This window comes from Trichechus manatus, unplaced genomic scaffold (genome assembly GCF_000243295.1).
Source record: "Trichechus manatus latirostris isolate Lorelei unplaced genomic scaffold, TriManLat1.0 scaffold00156, whole genome shotgun sequence".
NCBI lineage: Eukaryota > Metazoa > Chordata > Mammalia > Sirenia > Trichechidae > Trichechus > Trichechus manatus.
In genome coordinates, this window is record NW_004444092.1 from 1,461,832 (window position 1) to 1,480,638 (window position 18,807).

At 38.8% G+C, this 18,807-nt stretch overlaps 1 protein-coding gene across 9 annotated transcripts in view; it reads left to right on the forward strand.

The window, feature by feature from the left end:
* ICA1 (islet cell autoantigen 1) overlaps positions 1-18,807 on the forward strand; it is a 146,845-nt gene that overhangs the window by 97,152 nt on the left and 30,886 nt on the right. For all 9 annotated transcript variants that reach the window (XM_023740480.1, XM_023740485.1, XM_023740484.1 and 6 more), the window contains 2 exons: positions 9,043-9,168; positions 9,515-9,613. In XM_023740480.1, coding sequence (XP_023596248.1) covers positions 9,043-9,168; positions 9,515-9,613 — 225 coding nt within the window. The remainder of the gene's footprint in view (positions 1-9,042; positions 9,169-9,514; positions 9,614-18,807) is intronic.

Genomic DNA, 18,807 nt, shown 5'->3' on the forward strand with positions numbered 1-18,807 from the left:
CTCATAGTCACCGTGTGTACAACAGAACGAAACACTGCCCAGTCCTGCACCATCACAATTGTTGCTATGTTTGAGCCCATTGTTTGAGCCTATTCTAATATCAGATTTAAAAAACAAACCCTTTGCTGTTGACTTATAGTGACCCTTTAGGACAGAGTAGAGCTGCCCTATTGGGTTTCCAAGGAGCACCTGGTGGATTCAAACTGCCAACCTTTTGGTCAGCAGCAGAGCTCCTAATATCAGATTAGACAGTGGTAATAAATCAGGTGCCTGGGGCTCAGTCTTGTGACCCGAATTAATACTTTTACTAATGACCTGAAAGAGGAAATGAACCCAGTCGGTTAAATTTTCTGATGACAGAATTGGTTTCTTAAGTTAAAAACAGAAACTTGAAAAAATAATTCACCAGCTGAACAACACCCAAAATCTTGGGACAGTGTGATAGCTGGCAAAATTTATCTAAAATGTGTCTCCATATTCTGTTCAGAACAACATGGTTGTGAATAATTTAAACTGTATTTATTTCAACTTGCCAAGGCTTGAAAATAGAAGACCTCTTACTCTTTGTTCCTGCATCCGTGGATGTAATTACATTGTAATAGTTTGTTTTTTAAACAAGAAGCCAGAATCACATACTCTTAAAATATTATAATGTTTTTATGTAATGAGTTGACAGAGTGACAAGGAAAAGAGTACTAGGCGAAGTGCTGAAAATCCTATTCTGGGTAATATGCAGTTAATCTCACTGCTCCAAGGTTCTGTTCTGTACAATTGGAGAGGTAAAGTGATTCAGTGAATTGAGCCTAGACTTTCACATTTTGACGCCACTACTGACTAGTTGAGTACGGTAAGCTTGAGTAAGTTACCTAGTTGTTCTCAAAACCCAGTTTCCCGCTCTGTGAAATAGAAATAATAACAAAACTGTGCTGTAGGAGTGTTGTGAGAATCAAATGAGAATATGGGCATGTATGTATACACCTAATCAGTAAATGGTGGTAGTACTGAGGAAGATGGACAGAGTCTGGGCAAGTCTAACAATAACTCAGCAAACAGAGAGCATGGTGTGTACTCTCAAAGAGCAATATTATGTAGTGGGAAAAGCAAAGCTGGTTCATTCATTCTGGTATCTTTTATTGATTCATTCAGTGTTTTGTGCACCAGCTACCTGCAAAGCATTTAGCCCTAGCCTTCTAAAGTTGAAAACGTAGCTTCGACCCTCATAAAATTTATAATCCAGAGGGTAGCTGGGGATAGATGGAGGCAGTTAGCACTTACCATAGTTTTGTGTCATAAGAGTGTTTGCAAAGTGCTCTGACAGCAGAGAGGAAGAAGCTGCTAACTTTGCTGGGGAGCCTTACAGGAAAAGGGTTCTCAGGGTTCTTTCAACAGAAACTTGAAATGTGAGTAAGAGTTACCATGTGGACAAGAAGGGAGAGGGTTTTCCAGGCAGAAGAAATATGCAAAAGCGTGGAGGTGGGTTTGGCGTGATGTGGCTGGCAAATGGCAGCTCATTATGCCCAGAGTTTGTGGGACTTGGGGGGCAGTGTGGGAGAGGAGGCCATTGGGCCAAAGACAGACAGGCAGGTATGGGTGTGGAGTTTGTATTTCATACAGGAGGAAGCATAATCCAACGTGGGCTATTCTGGCTCTTCTACTTATTGGTTGTTTCTAGGCAAATTATTTTGTACCTCATTTCCTCCTCTATAAAAATGAGGATAATTATACCTACCTTAAAGAATTTTGGTATGAAAAAATTGTACAGCAGTAGACCATCCATAAGTGTTCACTCATTCCCCTCTCCTCCACCCCTCTTGGAACAAATGATTCAGTGGAACGAACAAAGGAAAGATACAACTCTTTTCCCTGGGAACTTTACGAGTGGATTGTGGTCTGGGCCCCACTTCTCCTCAGTCGTCATTGAGATGATTGTTTGGTTAGGGTGTTGGTCCAGTAAAATATATTATGTATTCCTAGAAAATTACCCTGAAGCATGGGTGTACTCTGCTCTCTTAGCTGGCTTTTGAACCCATTCGATTTTTGTTTTATGATCAGAATGTGTTGTAAAAACTTACGAAGAGCTGAGTAAGGAAGAAATTTCAGTTTGTTTTTTTTCATTTGTATCTGAAAACGAGCATCTGAATGAAGGTTGTATGTCATGTTCTTATAAATGAGTTTGGATTATGTCAGCTGCATGTGTTCCTCATCCTGATTACACAGGTGGTTACAAAACCCTTGTCTTGAATAAACAGTTCTTCTTTCACGTGAAGCGGATGCTAGCTGAAAGAATCAATGTAATCTCCTAAAAATTCAGCAACAAGATAGCTTAAAAAAAAAAACTAAAATTATCATTGCTTATTTATTATTGCTGAGTTGTTAAAGTTCAAAATGCATGCTTAGGAGGAAATGAAGCAAAATGACAACCACATCTTCCTTGTTTTGAGCAAAATACCGATTATTAACCATCATAACCACAGCATGAAGCATGTACAAATTCTCTCCCTTTTTCCTCTCTTTTTTGCTTCTTCCTTTTTTTCCCTGTTTGGCTTCAGCTTCCCTCTCCCTCATATCTGCCTGCTTCTCTATTCTGTCCCCTTCCCCAGTCTGCCCACCATGCCCCATGCTCTCAGTCTTTCACCCCTGCCCAAGTCGTTTTCATTAGCTGAGGTGCTAAACCTCCGTGATTTGATCCCATCTCCCTTTTGTCTTCCAAACAGTAGAATTATTTTCTCCAATGCCATATTTCCCATGCCATTCCTCTACTTTCTTGTATCAGTGGAACAGACACCTCTCTGGCCTCGTTCTAAAGCCCCTGTCACTCTTAGTCTTCAGTGTCTCTCTGCTGGTATTAAGGTATTATTCTCTTAACTACAGTTCTAGAATCATGCTGCGAAGAGTTGATGTATCTACTTGTTCTCTGTACTGTGGAGTATGAGTTGTCTCATTTTTCTTGCCAAATTGGGGGAAAATCCCAAATTTACAATATGGATGATGTTATGGGTTGAATTGTCACCCCCCAAAGTATATGTTGGAATCCTAACCCCTATGCACATGGATGTGATCCCATTTGGGAACAGGGTTTTCTTTATTATGTTAATGAGGCCATATCAGTATAGAGTGTGTCTTAAACCAATCCCTTTTGAGATATAAAAGGAGAAAGCACAGAAGAAAAGAAGTATAGATGGGGGAAGACAGATGCCAGGCCACATGAAGATCACCAAGGAACCTAGGAACAGAAGCTAAAGAGACAAGGACCTTCTCCAGAACTAACAGAGAGAGAAAGACTTCCTCTAGAACCGGTGCCCTGAATTCAGACTTTTAGCCTCCTAAACTGTGAGAAAATAAATTTCTGTTCATTAAAGCCACCCACTTGTGGTATTTCTGTTATAGCAGCAATAAGAAACTAAGATAGGTGGGAAAACTTTATATGCATATTCATCATTAAATTCCCATGGACTAGATTCATTACAAAGGAATAAAAGAAAAAAATGGAAATATAAATTAGCTACCTATGGAAATATTAAAACTATTGTCATGCTGATTTTCAAAATACAAAGTTTTTAAAATCACCAGTTAGGTTAAGAGGATCACATTATCCATTTGTGGTTGAGCTCACATTTTAATAAGACATGTAAAACAGATGGGAGTAGAGGCGCATAACTAAAGAGAACTACCACAGGGCCTTGAACAAGCCAAACATGCTCCTGCCCCAGGGCCTTTGCATTCCCTGTTCTGTCGGCTCAAAGTGCTCTTCCCCCTGATGCCTGCATGGATTGCTTCCTCACTTCCTCTAGGTCTCTACTCTGATAATCACCTTCTCAGGAAGCCTTTCCCTGACTATTTCATATAAAACAGAATCCTCTACTACCCCTTCCCAACTCTGTACTCATATCTTTCTCACACTGCTTTTATTTTCACCATCTAACAAACGTATTTACTTGCGTTATTTATTGTTCAGTTTTAACTACTAGAATGTAACCTTCATGAAAGCAGAGACTTTGTTTTATTCTCTGTTGTAGCCCAGAACCTGGAACTGTCGGTGCTCAATAATATTTCTTGGGAGGGAGAGAGAGAGGGAAAGGGGAACTTAAGAAGTAAAAACGGTGTCAGGAAAGCTAGCACCTGGAATGAACTGAGGTTTGTGAAAAATTCTAGTAAAAACTAAACTGTTGTGACTGTAAAGTAGCTACTTGAAAGGACAAGCCCCCCAGATGGTTTAATATCTTTTGTATACCTTCTTCATCTATTAGTCCTAATGCTTCAGTAATGAGTGACTTTCTCTCATCAACTCTCAAGTTACTCTGAAGTACAGTATAGTTCAGTAGGAAAGGCAGGATAATTATTTGGTTCTCTGTTAAAATATTGAGTTGGTGCACTTGCAATCTCTACAGGTGCCCGATGAGACTTTTTTTGTTTTCTGTCTATTCATTCTTTTGTTTTGTTTTTGTTTTTAAGTATCATTATGAACTCACAGATTTAAATGTATTTGATATGTTTTAATCTATTGTAATATTAAGTTTACTGATGCTCAGATTGCCCTTTCTTTTGTTAGTGGAACCTCTTGAGCCCTTTTGACATAACCCCAGTAGTCATGTCCTTGCTTTCTAGTGTAACGAAATATTTCAGATTCATCATACACATTTCTGTCCCAGTCCTGGAATCACTTATTTCACCCTCAGTACCAGTTGCCTTCAAGTCAGTTCTGACTCATGGTAGCCCCATATGTTTCAAAGTAGAACTGTGCTCCATAGAGTTTTCAATGGCTCATTTTTTGGAAGTAGACCACCAGGACTTTCTTCCAAGGCACCTCTGGGTGGATTTGAACCTCCAGTCTCTTGGTTAGCAGGCAAGTGTGTCAGCCATTTTTACCACGCAGGGACTCCCTGTTTCACCAAGGAACCCTGCTTTCTTTTAAGAAGGGCATGATAGTTACAGGCTATGATCTGGTGCTAAGGAGTGCTCATTACTTTTGAGTTAGTCATTATTTCTAGACCCTTATAGTGGACAGAACTAGAAAACACATTTTAAAATGATTTAATCTTAGTAATGAAATCAAATAAGGCAGAGCTACTAAGCTCCTATTTTACCTTCATCTCCATCAAGGAAAGTGGTATTAAAACTGTAAAGGTTAGAAAAGTGAGCTCTTAAGGAAAAGTTGAAGCTCATCTATGAAAGGAGCTAGTGTGTACTAGTTGTATTTAAATACATTTAGTCACCAGACTTAGATGAATTATGTCCCAGAAAGAACACATGTATGCAAGCCCAAAAATATTCCCAGTGAATTTGAGAAATCGGAGCGATGCCAGAAATAAAATAGCAAGCAAATATTGTCCTATTTTTAAAAGAGAATAAAAAGATACAACTCAAAAACTCAATATAGTAAATTAGACTTTGATTCATAACCAAATTCTAGACTGGTTACTATATAATTGGTTTGTAAAGAACTTAGAAAAAAACATGATTATTAAACAGAACGGGTTCGCTTTAAATCTGTAACACCAAACTAACCCCGTTTTCTCTCGATAATGTTTTGTAAGGCTCATAGTAGTTTGTTAGATGAAATGAAGAAATTGAGTTAGAGATTGGGTTAAAAAACAAGATCCAATTCTATACTGTATCTAAGAACTCACTTTAAATATAAAGACATAGGTTAAAAGTAAAAGGATAGATTAAGGTATACATTACAAACCCTAATCAAAATAAATCTGAAGTGCTATATTAATATCAGACAAAATAGACTTCAGAACAAGGATTAGTACCAGGCATAAAGAGAGATATTAATAATAAAATAAACTTATCAAAATTATTTGATGAATTGTGTATGCAACTCATAATAGAGCATCAAAGTACATGAAGCAAAAACTGATAAAACTTATAGGAGAAATAGACAAAACTACAAATATCGTTGGAAAATTTCAATGCTCTTCTTTCAGTAATTGATAGAATAAGTAAAAGAAATCGATAAGGATATAGAATACTTAAATTAACACTATCAACTACTGTGAGCTAATTAGTATTTATACACCATTCCATCCAACATCAGAATACATATTCTTTTCAAGTGCACATGGAACAATCACCAAGATAAACCATGTTTGGGGTCATAAAGCAGTTCTGAATAAACTTTTTAAAAATTGAAATTATGCAAAGTATCTGGCTATAGCAGAGTTAAACTAGAAATCAATTACAAATATGTGTGTGTGTATAGAAATACATATCTGTAGGATTGTTTTGCTTGTTAAAGAAAACACTTAAGGAAAAAATACAAAACTAATCTCAGATTTGTGTGGGGTAATATGAAGACTTTTCCCACTTGGATGGGGAATGCAGATTGAATTGCGAGGATGAATAGCTTTGGCTTCACCATCTGTAGTTTAGGTTGGTGCTGAGAGGTAGAATTTCAGGTTAAGAGGAATAAGGACAGAGAAGTGCCCTGTAGTTTTAGCAGTCGTGACATTGATCGTTTCTCTGGTAAATTGAATTTCTGTAGCCTAGGAAGGCAGGACCTTGACTAAAGAAGGTTGAATATGCATGGTCATTCCTAGAGCTTGGAAAATAACAGGAGAAAGTTTGGAGCAACAGAAGTAAAATTAATAAATAAACAAAGAGTGCATTTATTCGAGTGAAGTTTTTTTTTTTTTTTTTTTTTGAAGCCTTGAAAACCTCAGGAGCTCCTCAAGATGTTTATATAATTGAATATAATTTGTCTGGAATTGAGAGTCGTAATAATCAAAACGTTTTTCACTTAAGTGTATCTTGAGGCATATGAAATGAGACCCTTGATAGCATCCTATGCTTGACTGTGTCCTTGATGTTTTGCATTTCGGCTGAGGGTAGGAACGTGTTTTACAGAGCAGACATTCACACAAAATATTAAATTAATTTTACCGTATTCACAATGCCCAACAGTGAGCCATCCTCCTTGTTTGGCAGGGAAAGTGCTCAACATTTGGAAACTCAGCAGTGCATTAAGTATTTTAATAATCGTTGTTGACACACAAAGCATATGGCCTTTCAGAACTCACTGGTTAAGTGTTGAAGCTTCTTCTGGGTTTCTAAAATTACTTCACAAAATTCAAACAAAATTAAATTAGGGCACATTTCAGACTATGTTAACTCATGAGCTTTGTGTCATAAGCAAATGAAGTAACTTTTCTCCTTGAATTTAAGGGTATCTATGAGTAACTGGGAAACCCTGGTTGCATAGGGGTTACGAGCTATGGCTGTTAACCAAAAGATCAGCAGTTCGAATCCACCAGGCACTTCTTAGAAACTCTGTGGGGCAGTTCTACTCTGTCCTATAGGGTCACTATGAGTTGGAATCAACTCGATGGCAGTGGGTTTGGTTTTTTGGTTTATAAGTAACTGATTATATTAGTGTAAAGGAAAAGAAAGCAAAATTCACACCCCCACAAAAAAAAATTTACTTTGCATTTAATTTGAAAATCTAGAACTTTCCTGTAAACAAGACAGTCTTGCAAATACCATATATTTACTATGTATTCCTAGTCATGGTTTAAAACCCACCTCAGTTATCACCTCATCCCAGAAGCCTTCATTGTCTACGTCCTTACCACTTGAATCAGTAATTGCCATAATAATACTGTCAAATAAGCAATCATAACACTCAGTGACTTAAAACAACAAGCGTTTCTTAGCGCTTACAAGTCTGTGGGTTGGCAGGGGAATTCTAGTCTCTGCTGCACACACTTGTGCATCTCTGGTCAGTTGTGGGTCAGGGAGGGGCTCTGCTGATCATGACAGGCTCCCTCACATGTCTAGAGGTCAGCTGGTCAGCTGGCCAAAGGCTATCTGGGATGATCTGTTGGGACAACTGGGCTCATCTCCACGTGTCTCTTGCATACACATGTGTCTCACACCCCTCTAGCTGGCCAGCCCAGGCATGTTCTCCGGCCAGCCCGAGCATGTTCTCAGGCTACCCCTGGCATAGTTTAATGGCATGAATTACCTGATATAAACTGATACTTGGCTGGCTTTTCCTGACCAAAATAAGATGTGGTGAGGCTTTGAATTGGAGGAAGGGAAAATAATGGCCTCACCCTTTTTGATGTAGCTGTTTTAAATTTAAAACCTTCTATTTTGTTATCAAATAATATGTAAAGTAGACATTTCTGAATCTTTCCCCGACTTACACTCCGTCCCTGAATTAGTATATGGTTCAGCATGGTTGAGGATTGCTAGTGTATCTTAGTCAGTAATAAAAAGTTGGAAATTTATGAGTTAGTTTTTTAAACTATGTCAGAATATCTTCATGTGGTATCCTAGATTAGATCCTGGAACCAAAAAAAAAAATTGATTAATGGAAAAATGATGAAATTAAGATAAATCCTATAGTTTAGTTAATAGGATTGTGTCGATGGTAATTTCTTACTTTTGACAAATGTACTATGATTATGTAAGATGTTAACATTAGGGAAAGCTGAGTGAAGAGTATACAGGAACTCACCTTCAAAAAATTGTAGGAAAACAATGGGGCAAAGATATTATTCCCTTGACATCCTGCATGTTTCCAGACTTTTCGTCCCTACATTCAGTTTGTCAGCGTCTTGAGAAAAGAATAATTTTAACGTTAAAAAAAAAGTTACCGTTGAGTCAGTTCGACGCATAATCCCATATGTGTCGGAATAGAACTGTGCTCCATAGAGTTTTCAGTAGGTGGTTTTTCCAAAGTAGATCGCCAGGCCTTTCTTCTGAGTTGCCTCTGGGTGGACTTGAATCTCCAAACTTTCTGTTAGCAGCCAAGCCCTTTAACTGTTTGCATCATTCAAGAACTCCAATTTTAACATTAAACTAAAAAAATTAAATTCCAATGGTAAGCGTGCTGTAGGATCATGATGTGCAATACTCTCATTTTGGTCCTCTGGAATTAAACAGTAGATATTGAAGGATCTTCTCACTTGCCTCAAATGTTCAAGGGTGTTTTTCTTACATGAAAGAGAAAACCCCATTATTAATCCCTTGTCACCTGCAACTTTCAACTACTTAAGAATTTGAATGATTTAGAGATTCACTTTTAATTTATAGGTGCAAACACAAGTACGCCTTGCAAAAAAAAACTTTGACAAATTGAAGATGGATGTGTGTCAAAAAGTGGATCTTCTTGGAGCAAGCAGATGCAATCTCTTGTCTCATATGTTAGCAACTTACCAGGTAACAAAATGATGTTGGTTACAATGCACCAAGAATGGTCTGAGCCTTAGATAACATAAAAATAGTGTCTGAAGGAACAGACAGGACAGGTATAGAGAGGAGGGGGAGAGTGTTCCAAGTGGTGGGAGCAGCATAAGCCACGGAGGCAGTATTATGGGGGAACAGGGGGCATTTAGTTTGGCTGAAATACAGGGTGTAGATAGGGGCATAATGGGAAATAAGGCTACAGAGGTGAGTTGGATCCTATTTTGGAGGACCTTGAAAGCCACAGATAGGTACCCTCTCTGGGGCTCGTGACTAGAACTGGGCATTCACAACATCATAGCTTGACTGTCTTTCTTTACAGACCACTCTGCTTCATTTTTGGGAGAAAACTTCTCACACCATGGCAGCCATCCACGAGAGCTTCAAAGGTTATCAACCGTATGAATTCACTACATTAAAGGTATGAAACCTACAGAGGCTGTTAGAAAATCTGATGAAAAGTTAAGTTTTGTTTGTATCACAAGCAATGTCCATGGCAGCAAGTGTCATCATTCCAACAGACTCCAAATATCAGAGAGGGAGCTGTGCCCCCGGTAGAGTCTTTTTTACTGCATCAGTATTCAATACAACAATAATTCGCTATAATCCAAAAAAAGAAAGTCGAATGTTGGGTTACATTTTACTGAGATGCATTTTTTTGGTAAATGAAAGCTTAATGATTGGTCCTGCTCCTTTAAAATACTTGTTTGGCATTGCTAAAGAGAAGATTTTACAAGTCCAGTATACTCACTTTTTAATTATTAAATCCAAATATTCTTACTTGAAAAGCTATCTTTCTTTCCTCCCTTAATTACTTCTGACAAATATTGTTCTACTCTGAGAGTACCATCGAACATAGGATTGGATTTTTCCATAGGACTCTAGTAATATTTTCTAATTGAAAAAGCAACTTTAAATTCAATGATTTCTTTATTCAAAAGAGATACACGCACTGTGTCTGTTTCTCAGTACTGTGTCTGTTTCTCAGCATTGCGAGGTGGAATTGTTTTCCTCTCTAATGGTTGCTGGAGGTGAATGCATATCAAGATAAGTGATTTCGGTTCCAAAAGGATTTTAAGAATTGAGAGAACAGTGGGTTTTTGTTGCCAGGACATATCTTTGAAAGAAAAGGGACCAGGCAAAACTAGTTAGAGTTCATCTTGAAATCACCTTGCTTCTAATTTTTCAGATAATTTGTAAGTGTCTCATCCCCTTGCTTTTTATGAACCTTTAAGCTTTTTTTTTTTTTTTTGCCTCAAATCCTTCTTTGATTTTGAGATGTTTCAAATACCACTGCATCTACAAAAGTACTAAGACAGAAACCCTTTTAGACTTTGTCCTTTAAGTGAAGGCCCCAAGAGAAACCCAGAACAGCCCAGCCACTTTGTGATACTTCTGACTTGACTCCAGGCAGGACACCTGGCCACGGACCCCTTCCTCACAGTCCCTCTCTCAGCTAGTCTCTGGCCCATTTGTTGGTGCTCCCTCCCATGCTGCGTGCACATTCAGACTGTGCACTTTTTTTTGCTCCAGCAACTGGACTATAAGCCCTTGAAGGAAGGAATCCTCTATTTCTTATGCATCCTCCTTGTCCAGCCAAGTGTTCTGCACACAGTGAGTTCTCAGCCTTCCTCTTCACCCTGGCTGTGTTGTTGTTGCTAGAGACTGCATTCCTCCCTATGATTTACTGCTGCTTTCAGCACCTTCAGAAGCAGCCATCCTGAGCAAGGCAGATTGGCTTAAATTATTACAACTCACTCTATTCAGAATTCGTACATGGGCCTGAGCAGAGTCCCATGGATTACACTTTGATAAGGCAGAGAGTTCTAGACTTTAGGGCATGAATGTGCATCCGATTTTATTTTACAATGAATACCGTTTTAAAGGTTACCTGCTGTTGTTTGAAAGACAGCTATATATATAACGCAAATCAGGTAGGAGAAAGATGAAATGATGCCTACACCAAATACACTTCAGAAGAACTTCAGGTTTGAGTTAACTGCATATTAAAGATAATATAAAATCTAGAAGTTGAAATTGTGCCACAAACATGGAAGAATCCTTGCATGTATCTCTGGCCTCCTGTGCTGAGGAAAATATGGCTCCTTTATTTTTGCCATGATATGTGTCATGCAGAGAGGATCAAGCTGATTATGTTAGAGATTTCTGGGCAAAGAATTTAGTGATGGTTTGACGGCAATCGTTCAGGACATAATTATAAATATTTTAAGCAGATGACTATCCACTGCCTTTTACATCCCTAGAGTCTTCCTTAAATTATGGTTTAATTGTAATATAAGCTTAGTAGGAGTAATATGTCTGTTAAGATGTAATAATTTATAGAAATATTAAGAATATTAAGTGTCCACAAACCAACCAAATAAACTATGCTTTTATTGCTTCTGTAGAATGCTATTCCTCTACGCTTTCAGCTATGACATGTTATATTAGAATTTCATGCTAATAACTAGTTTGTTTCTTTCTGTGGACTCAAATCTTATATAATAGAATCCTGTTATTACATAGCTCATTATCGCATAGACATAAAGACACTGCATATCGGGTTGTATCTCTGAAACATGACAATGAAAACCATTAACACCTTATGTATCAGGATCAAGCATGAGAACGCTACTTGACTTCCAGCCCTCTTACACCAGCATTTTTAAAAAAATACATACTTTGTATTTGTAAGATTTTTATTCCATCAAGTCATCTTCCAATATATATGATTTTCTTTTTAAGAGGCATTGTATATCAACAATAGATACTTTAAATTTTAAATAAATATTATCATGATTTATTTGTTTTATGGGTTTACCTAGGCAAATAGCCCCTTAAATGCCTTTTGGGACTCTGACTAGAAAGAAAACATTGTCTTTGGAGAGGTTTGCCAAGCTCTGTTAATGAAAAGCAACCCATTTGTTTTCTTTGCTTCAGGGTGTATTCTGAGTGTGTTAGTAATTGTTCCATTGCAGCTGTATTTCCTGACTGTTAGTTTTATGCTTGATGAAGGATGATAATTAATGTGTTAAACACTTGGTGCATCCTGTTGGAAGGGCAGAGTCTTTTGCTGCAGAATTACAGGAATATAACTGATGCCCAAGAAGTTCAAAGTTTTACTTTTATGAACCTTGCCTTAAAAAATGTGTAGGAGTTCTTTTCCAAAATAATTTTATTATAAAAATGAAATGAGTCTCTGTCTCATATGACTTGAAAAATATCTGAATGACTCTTCTGACGTTTTATAAATATTTTGTACTATGTGCTAATGTTTTATGTGACAACAGCTATTGCTTTTTCACCCAGGCCTAATATTATATTGATTCTACTTTTATTGACATATTCCTTTATCATTTTAATTTTATAATAAATAGAATAGATTTTTATAACATTATAATGTTATGGGAAACAGCCTCAAAATTTAATATTACGAAAACGTTTTTAATCTAATTATTGTAAAGGAACTAAAATGTAAAGCAGAGTGACTATTACCTATTAAGTGATTTCCAATAAAAGAAAAAATTCCTTTGTATTTTCAAATACTAAACATTTATAGATTCATTAAAATGTTACTAAACATATATATTTTGCATGAACTATCATTAATGTTTTAAATTTATACTCACTTTATGTCATCTTGGAATATCTTTCACATGGTAGAAATGATCAAGCAATGGAGACAGGAATGGGATGTTACTAGCCATGTCTTGAAAGCATTATCAGTTTTTTAGAGACAGTAATTTAGACTATGAATTTAAAGCATTTTTTAAAAAACTAAATGAAATTGTATTAGGAAAGCAGTACCCCGTCTTAAACTACCAAGCCTCAGATGTGGTCAAGTTTCCTTCATTCTTCATTCACTTACAAAGTTCCACACAGATCTAGAACAGGCATCAGCAAAAACAAAACAAAACAAAAAATGGTAAGCCCTTGGGAGTCAAGTGGCTCTTCCCTGGAAACCGTAAAATTCTGTGTTGATGGCCTCCCCCCCCGCCCCCCACCCATGTAGCATGTGGGTAGGGTTTGGGTGTCTTTATAGAGAAGTGAGTATGAGTCCCTGACAGCAGTGGACATACTCATCTTGGGGCTGGTTGAGGGAAAGGCCTGTCCTCCTGCATTTGCATTTTTAAAGGAATCAGAATACTTGTCTAGTAGCAAAGTGTATTCCTGTGACATGCCCTACCCCAGTGCTTTTGGAAGGAAAGCCAGGTTTTTTTACTTTCCTCTTCATGTTCTCCAGTTATGTGATAAAGCAGAGTGTGTAAGAACGTAAGCTCTGGCATCAGCAAAACCTGGCTTTAAATCTGGTTCTGCTGATTTCCAGCTGTGTGATGGAAGTGAAGGGCGGTGGTGGTGAGGGTGATGTGGCAGTACTACTTGTGATGACGGTTGAGATGGGAATTGTGGCAGCAGTGGTGGTGTGGTGGTGGTGGTTGGAGGTGGTAGTAGTTGCAATGATGGTGGTAGTAATGGTGGTACCAGTAGCACCATGGTGGTGGCAGTGGGGGTGGCTTTATCAAGAATTCTGGAATGGATCCTGAAGAGAGCCACTGAGAACATGGGGACAGGAGGGTTTGTTGAGGTTGCAAGATTTTGTAGCCCAGCTTGAGTTACTTTCTTACTGTCCATTTTCATTCTAGATGATTAGTTTTGCAGTGAGTTTCATAGGCAAGGCTGGGAATGGCAGTGGACTAGGAAGTCTCACCTGACGTCCACACCCTCCCTGGCTTCCACAGTCACTCTGGCAGCTCCACTCTCAAATCTGTCCTTCAACCCTGCAGACCTTGGTCTGAATTCATGTAATTCCCACCAGGGATAGGAGAGGGCTGGGCAGGCATGCAGGCAAGAAGGGTGAAAGACTTCCCATCCCTGCAGTAGGGCTAATTAAAAAACACGTAGCTTGGTTTCTTAACTGGCTCTTGATCTGTGCCAAGAGTTTAACTCTGAGGAAACCTGAATTTGAAAACATAACTGTATGTTCAAAAATAACCATTGAAACAGATGTGCCAGTGTTCCCTCCTTTCCTCCTGGGGTCTAGGACTTAGCACAATTATATGGAGCATCATTCTGGAGACCAAAATATTTTTAGCTTTCAAAATTCAAAAAACATCCTTTTCTAAATTGTGTTTTTCTCAAATCCGTATGCCTAGCAGCCTTATTCCACCCACCTCCACATTTCTCAGTTAATCACTTGAACATTTACCGACAGGCCACATGGCTGTGTAGTTACTTGCTTTGAAAATAAAGCCATAATAGTTTTTATGAAAATTGGGTAAATATCCCTGCAACACTATTCTCATTAACAGTCTCAACATGGCAATTACTCAGTGACGAGCATCCAGAATATCCTCTTAGACTTCCAAGTTTTCTCTCAGTGTCATTACTTTACAAGGCATTTAACAAAGCTATTTTTTTTCCCAAGCAGCTCCAGGCCAGACCATTGGAAGAGCAAATTGGGATGCATGCAGGTCACTGGGTGAGGAGGGAATAGAAGGGCTGACCACAGTCACCACCGAATCTGAGGTGCACAAGCCAGAGTGTGGCATTGTCAGTTCATCCGTTCCGTAGGGTGACTGTTATCTGTTCGCCCAGACAGCTGGAGCTCAGGCCCTCCTCACAGCAGTGAAGTTCTTCTCCATTTCTCATCTATTTTCATTCTCTCACTCCTCGTTGGAGGACAGAGAAAACATACTATCATTCTGTGGGTAGTTACTGTGTGCCAGGCACTCTGCTATGTGTTAGGTGAAATAATGTCTAGGAGAGATTGCCATACAGCATACGGGACTCTAATTAATAATACTCTTTAAGTTCAGTATCAACATATAGAAAGTGCATATGTTCTAATTAATCTGCAAAATAACTTTGGAAGTAGAGTATACTTTTTCCCGTGTCTCAGGCGAAAAAACTGAAGTTCAGAACGGTGTAGTAATTTTCCCAAGGCCACATGCCTAGTATCTGATAGATCTGGAACTGGGGAAGCCCATTGCTCTTTCCACTCTGCCACGCACTGCTTTGCACTGCCTCCCGTGGGACACTTGTCTTTCTCTCCTGCCCTCTGGCTGTCAGGCAGGAGGGCAGGAGAAAGCACAACTGTCGCCTTTGAAAAGTACAGCTGTTAATGTTCAATTAAAAATAACACTTGGAGGTGTTCGCGTGTATGCAAAAAGCACAATTTATATGTCAGCCCCTCAGATACTTGGAAACATGGGACCCTTCCTTTAGAATTTGGAATAAAGTTCTTTCAATCTCATATAAAGGGAATGGTCTGTAAATGTTCTTAAACTGGCTATTCAGTAATATTTCTTAACTGGTTGTAGAATTTTAAAGACCTAAATTTAATACTGATTCCACCAGTTAGTAGTTGAATGACCTTAAGTAAGTTATGGCACCCTGAGAGCCTCACTTTCCATGTCAGGAAATCAGGAATACAGTGTTTACCGGGAAGGGTTTTTGTGAGGATTGCATAATGAGATGTGCAGGGTCTAACACAGGGTGAGCACTTAAGACATTTAATTCCCTTTAGATCTTTAAAAGTCACTGAGAAGAAAGCATGTTTTGAGCCTACTGGGAGCCTGGTCTGTGCAGAAACATTATCTTAGTTAATTCTCACAACATCCCGAGAAAGTAATACCCGTCATCACCTCCATTATTCCAGCAGGTAAGCCCAGAGGCCCCTCCAAGAGGTGAAGATGCTTGTCCATGTCACTGCACTAGTTGCTCTATTTCCAAAAGACATCTCTTTCCAGGACAATTTTCCACCTTATTTTAAAGAATTAGGTTGTATATCTTGTTTATGATTGTATTTGATTTAGTTTTAAGTTTACTCTTTTATTTTTTGTTCTGCAATACCATTGAAGAGTACCTTCTGGCGCTAGATTAATACAGTGTTCCTTCTATAGTGTCTTTAAAAATTTATAAGTGCATGGGGGAGAGGGATATGTGCTAAATGCCTGTAATTGTGTGGCTTCATGCACACCATCACGGCCTCTGCTTTTTATTCTTCATGTGCCACTAACTATATAAACACACACATACACACACCCAGCCAAGTTCACCGTCTTCTAAGCATGCCCCACTATTGTGAGCACTTTTATTTCCTTTTATACACAATTATTTATTTAGCGCTTTCATATACATAAAATATAATTAATGAAAAGAAGCATAAGGAAATTAAATGTCATAATTAAAGGATCGGAGAAAATGTTACTCAGTTGTCAAAGTTAAACATTAAATTTAGGTTATTATATTAACTCTGGCTGCTAGCCTTTTGTCGGTGACATTTGTTTTGCTGAGTAGTTTTGCTTTCATTCAGATGAATGTTGCTCTTCCTTTTATTTTCCTAATACAGGAAGTAGTAACTCCCATTATGATATTAAGCTGTTTCCTTTCTAAGACACTTTTGCAAGCTTGGTCTGCATGTTTCCTCTGCCATGCTGACTTATATATTGTGTATGTGTTTCCTGAAACCATTTAAGCATTGGTAGAAACTGTTAGTGTGTCAGTGCAGCCTCTAACAGAGAGAGAAGGTGGTTACTTGGTTTAAAAACAGCCCTCTGCAGAGAACCTTTCAGTCTTATATGATGCTGTACTGCTGATTTTCACAAGGAACTCTAATGAAGGGCCCAGTGGGCTTGGGGTTTAGAAACAAAATACTACAGAGTTCATTTCTGGGACCTGGATATGAATGTGGCTTCCATCAGCCTGTGGTTGGAAATAGTTCCACCTGACTGTACAAAAGCAGCCAGGCCTCTTAGACTCACGGTGCTTGAGCAGGTGTTCCTGTCACACAGAAAATGCTGTCACCCCTGACATGGAGGGATGCTGTAGGGTTAAGGATTTGCAGCTGAGTCGTGGACTTTAAAATAATGTAAAGGATTCGCCTCCACCCCCTGCCCCCAGTTGAGCCTTTGTCATCAAAGCTTGGGGAGAGCAGTGGTCTGCCACATAGAATATCATGCATCTGACATTCACACCCAGGAACTAGTTTGGGGGGTTGAGAAGGGACATGATTTGTCCTCTATGGTGTAAGTTTCAGTGTTCCCCTAATCCTCCTTCTCATTTTCAAATTTTACCATCTTTTGTAGGAAATGAGTTCCATATATGCTTTTTTCCCCGTTTCTGTATAGAGGAATATTTAATGTTATCTAAAACCCCTTCCTTCTTGCTTTGGGAGATACCCCTTGAAAATGTTCTAAAAGTGATTAGGGTGATGGTTGCACAACCTTGTGAATATACTAAAGACTGTTGACTTGTACACTTTAAAGGGGTGAAGTCTGTGGTATGTGAATTACATCTCCATAAAGATAGATGATAGATAGATAGATAGACAGACAGATAGATAGATAGGAATGTTGCCCCTTGGTTCAAAATCCTAATATTTAATAAAGAAGCCCATATGCTCAGTATTAATCTTGCTTGTGGTTTCATAAACTTTTTGTTATGTATTCCCCCGAGCCTTTGAATTTCCTGTCTAAAGAGGTCTAACATTTTAGTTTAACCTTATGTACATTCATTAATCAACCGACAAGTGTATATTTAGCACCTCTCATAAGCCACAACAGCCAAACTGTTATAGGGGCAATGGTAATAGTCGGTAAAAAGGAGCAGTTGTCACAGGAATTATTAATAATAAATTAAAGTAGCAGTTGGAACTGCAGCCGTTCTGTTACTGAAGCACAATAGTGACTATTAACTGTGATTGTGGTGACAGGGAGCCAACAATTCAGTCCCTGCTAATGGCCCAACGGGGGAAGGAGTTGAAAAGCAGGAATGAGTGGTTTACATTACAAAGGGATTGTCTGAGAGCTGCTCGAGTGTGGTTATGAGGGGAGGTCAGCCTGGAGACAGAGGGATGATAACCATGGAGCTGTCAAGGGCATCTCGGAGGCTTAGGCAAACGCTGTGGCAGCAAGACATTGCCGAGAGCAGACATGTCCTGGCCCTGCCTCGCACCAATTGATAAAAAGGGAACGCAATGAGAAGATAATCGAGTAAACTAGGAGGCCTGGGCAGGTGTCACAGATTCTAAAACTGAGCCTTGGAGACATTGGAACTTTGGCTGAAGGTATCCCTGCTTCACTTTAACCAGAGTTGGGCCACTCTGGGGAATATAACTGCTGGAAGGTAGGCGGTAACGGGGTGGGGTGGGTGGGGGAGGGCAGGGGCAGAGCAAGGGAAAGAGAGAGACAGAGGGGTGGGTAGGGAGAGACAAAAGACAAAATAAAATCCTGTGATAGGCAGGTCTTTTGAAAACAATAAGTCCGTGACATCTGATGAACTCTTCATGGTTGCACATTTCTAAAACACACACACACACACACACACACACACACACACACGCCCAGCTTTTACCAGATGCTTTGGGGTATATAAAAAATTATGATGTTTATAGCCATCAAGGAACATCTAGATTATAGACCATATTCCAGTTTTCTCATCTGTCCCAATAATATCCTTAATAGCATTTTCCTTTCAGTCCATGATCTAGTCAAGGATCATGTATTCCATTTAGTTGCCATGCATTAGAAAGACAAAGAGAGAAAAATATGATGAAACAATTGGGGCAAAGTGTTAAATACTGGTGAATCTGGGTAAAGGGTATAGGGGGGTTGT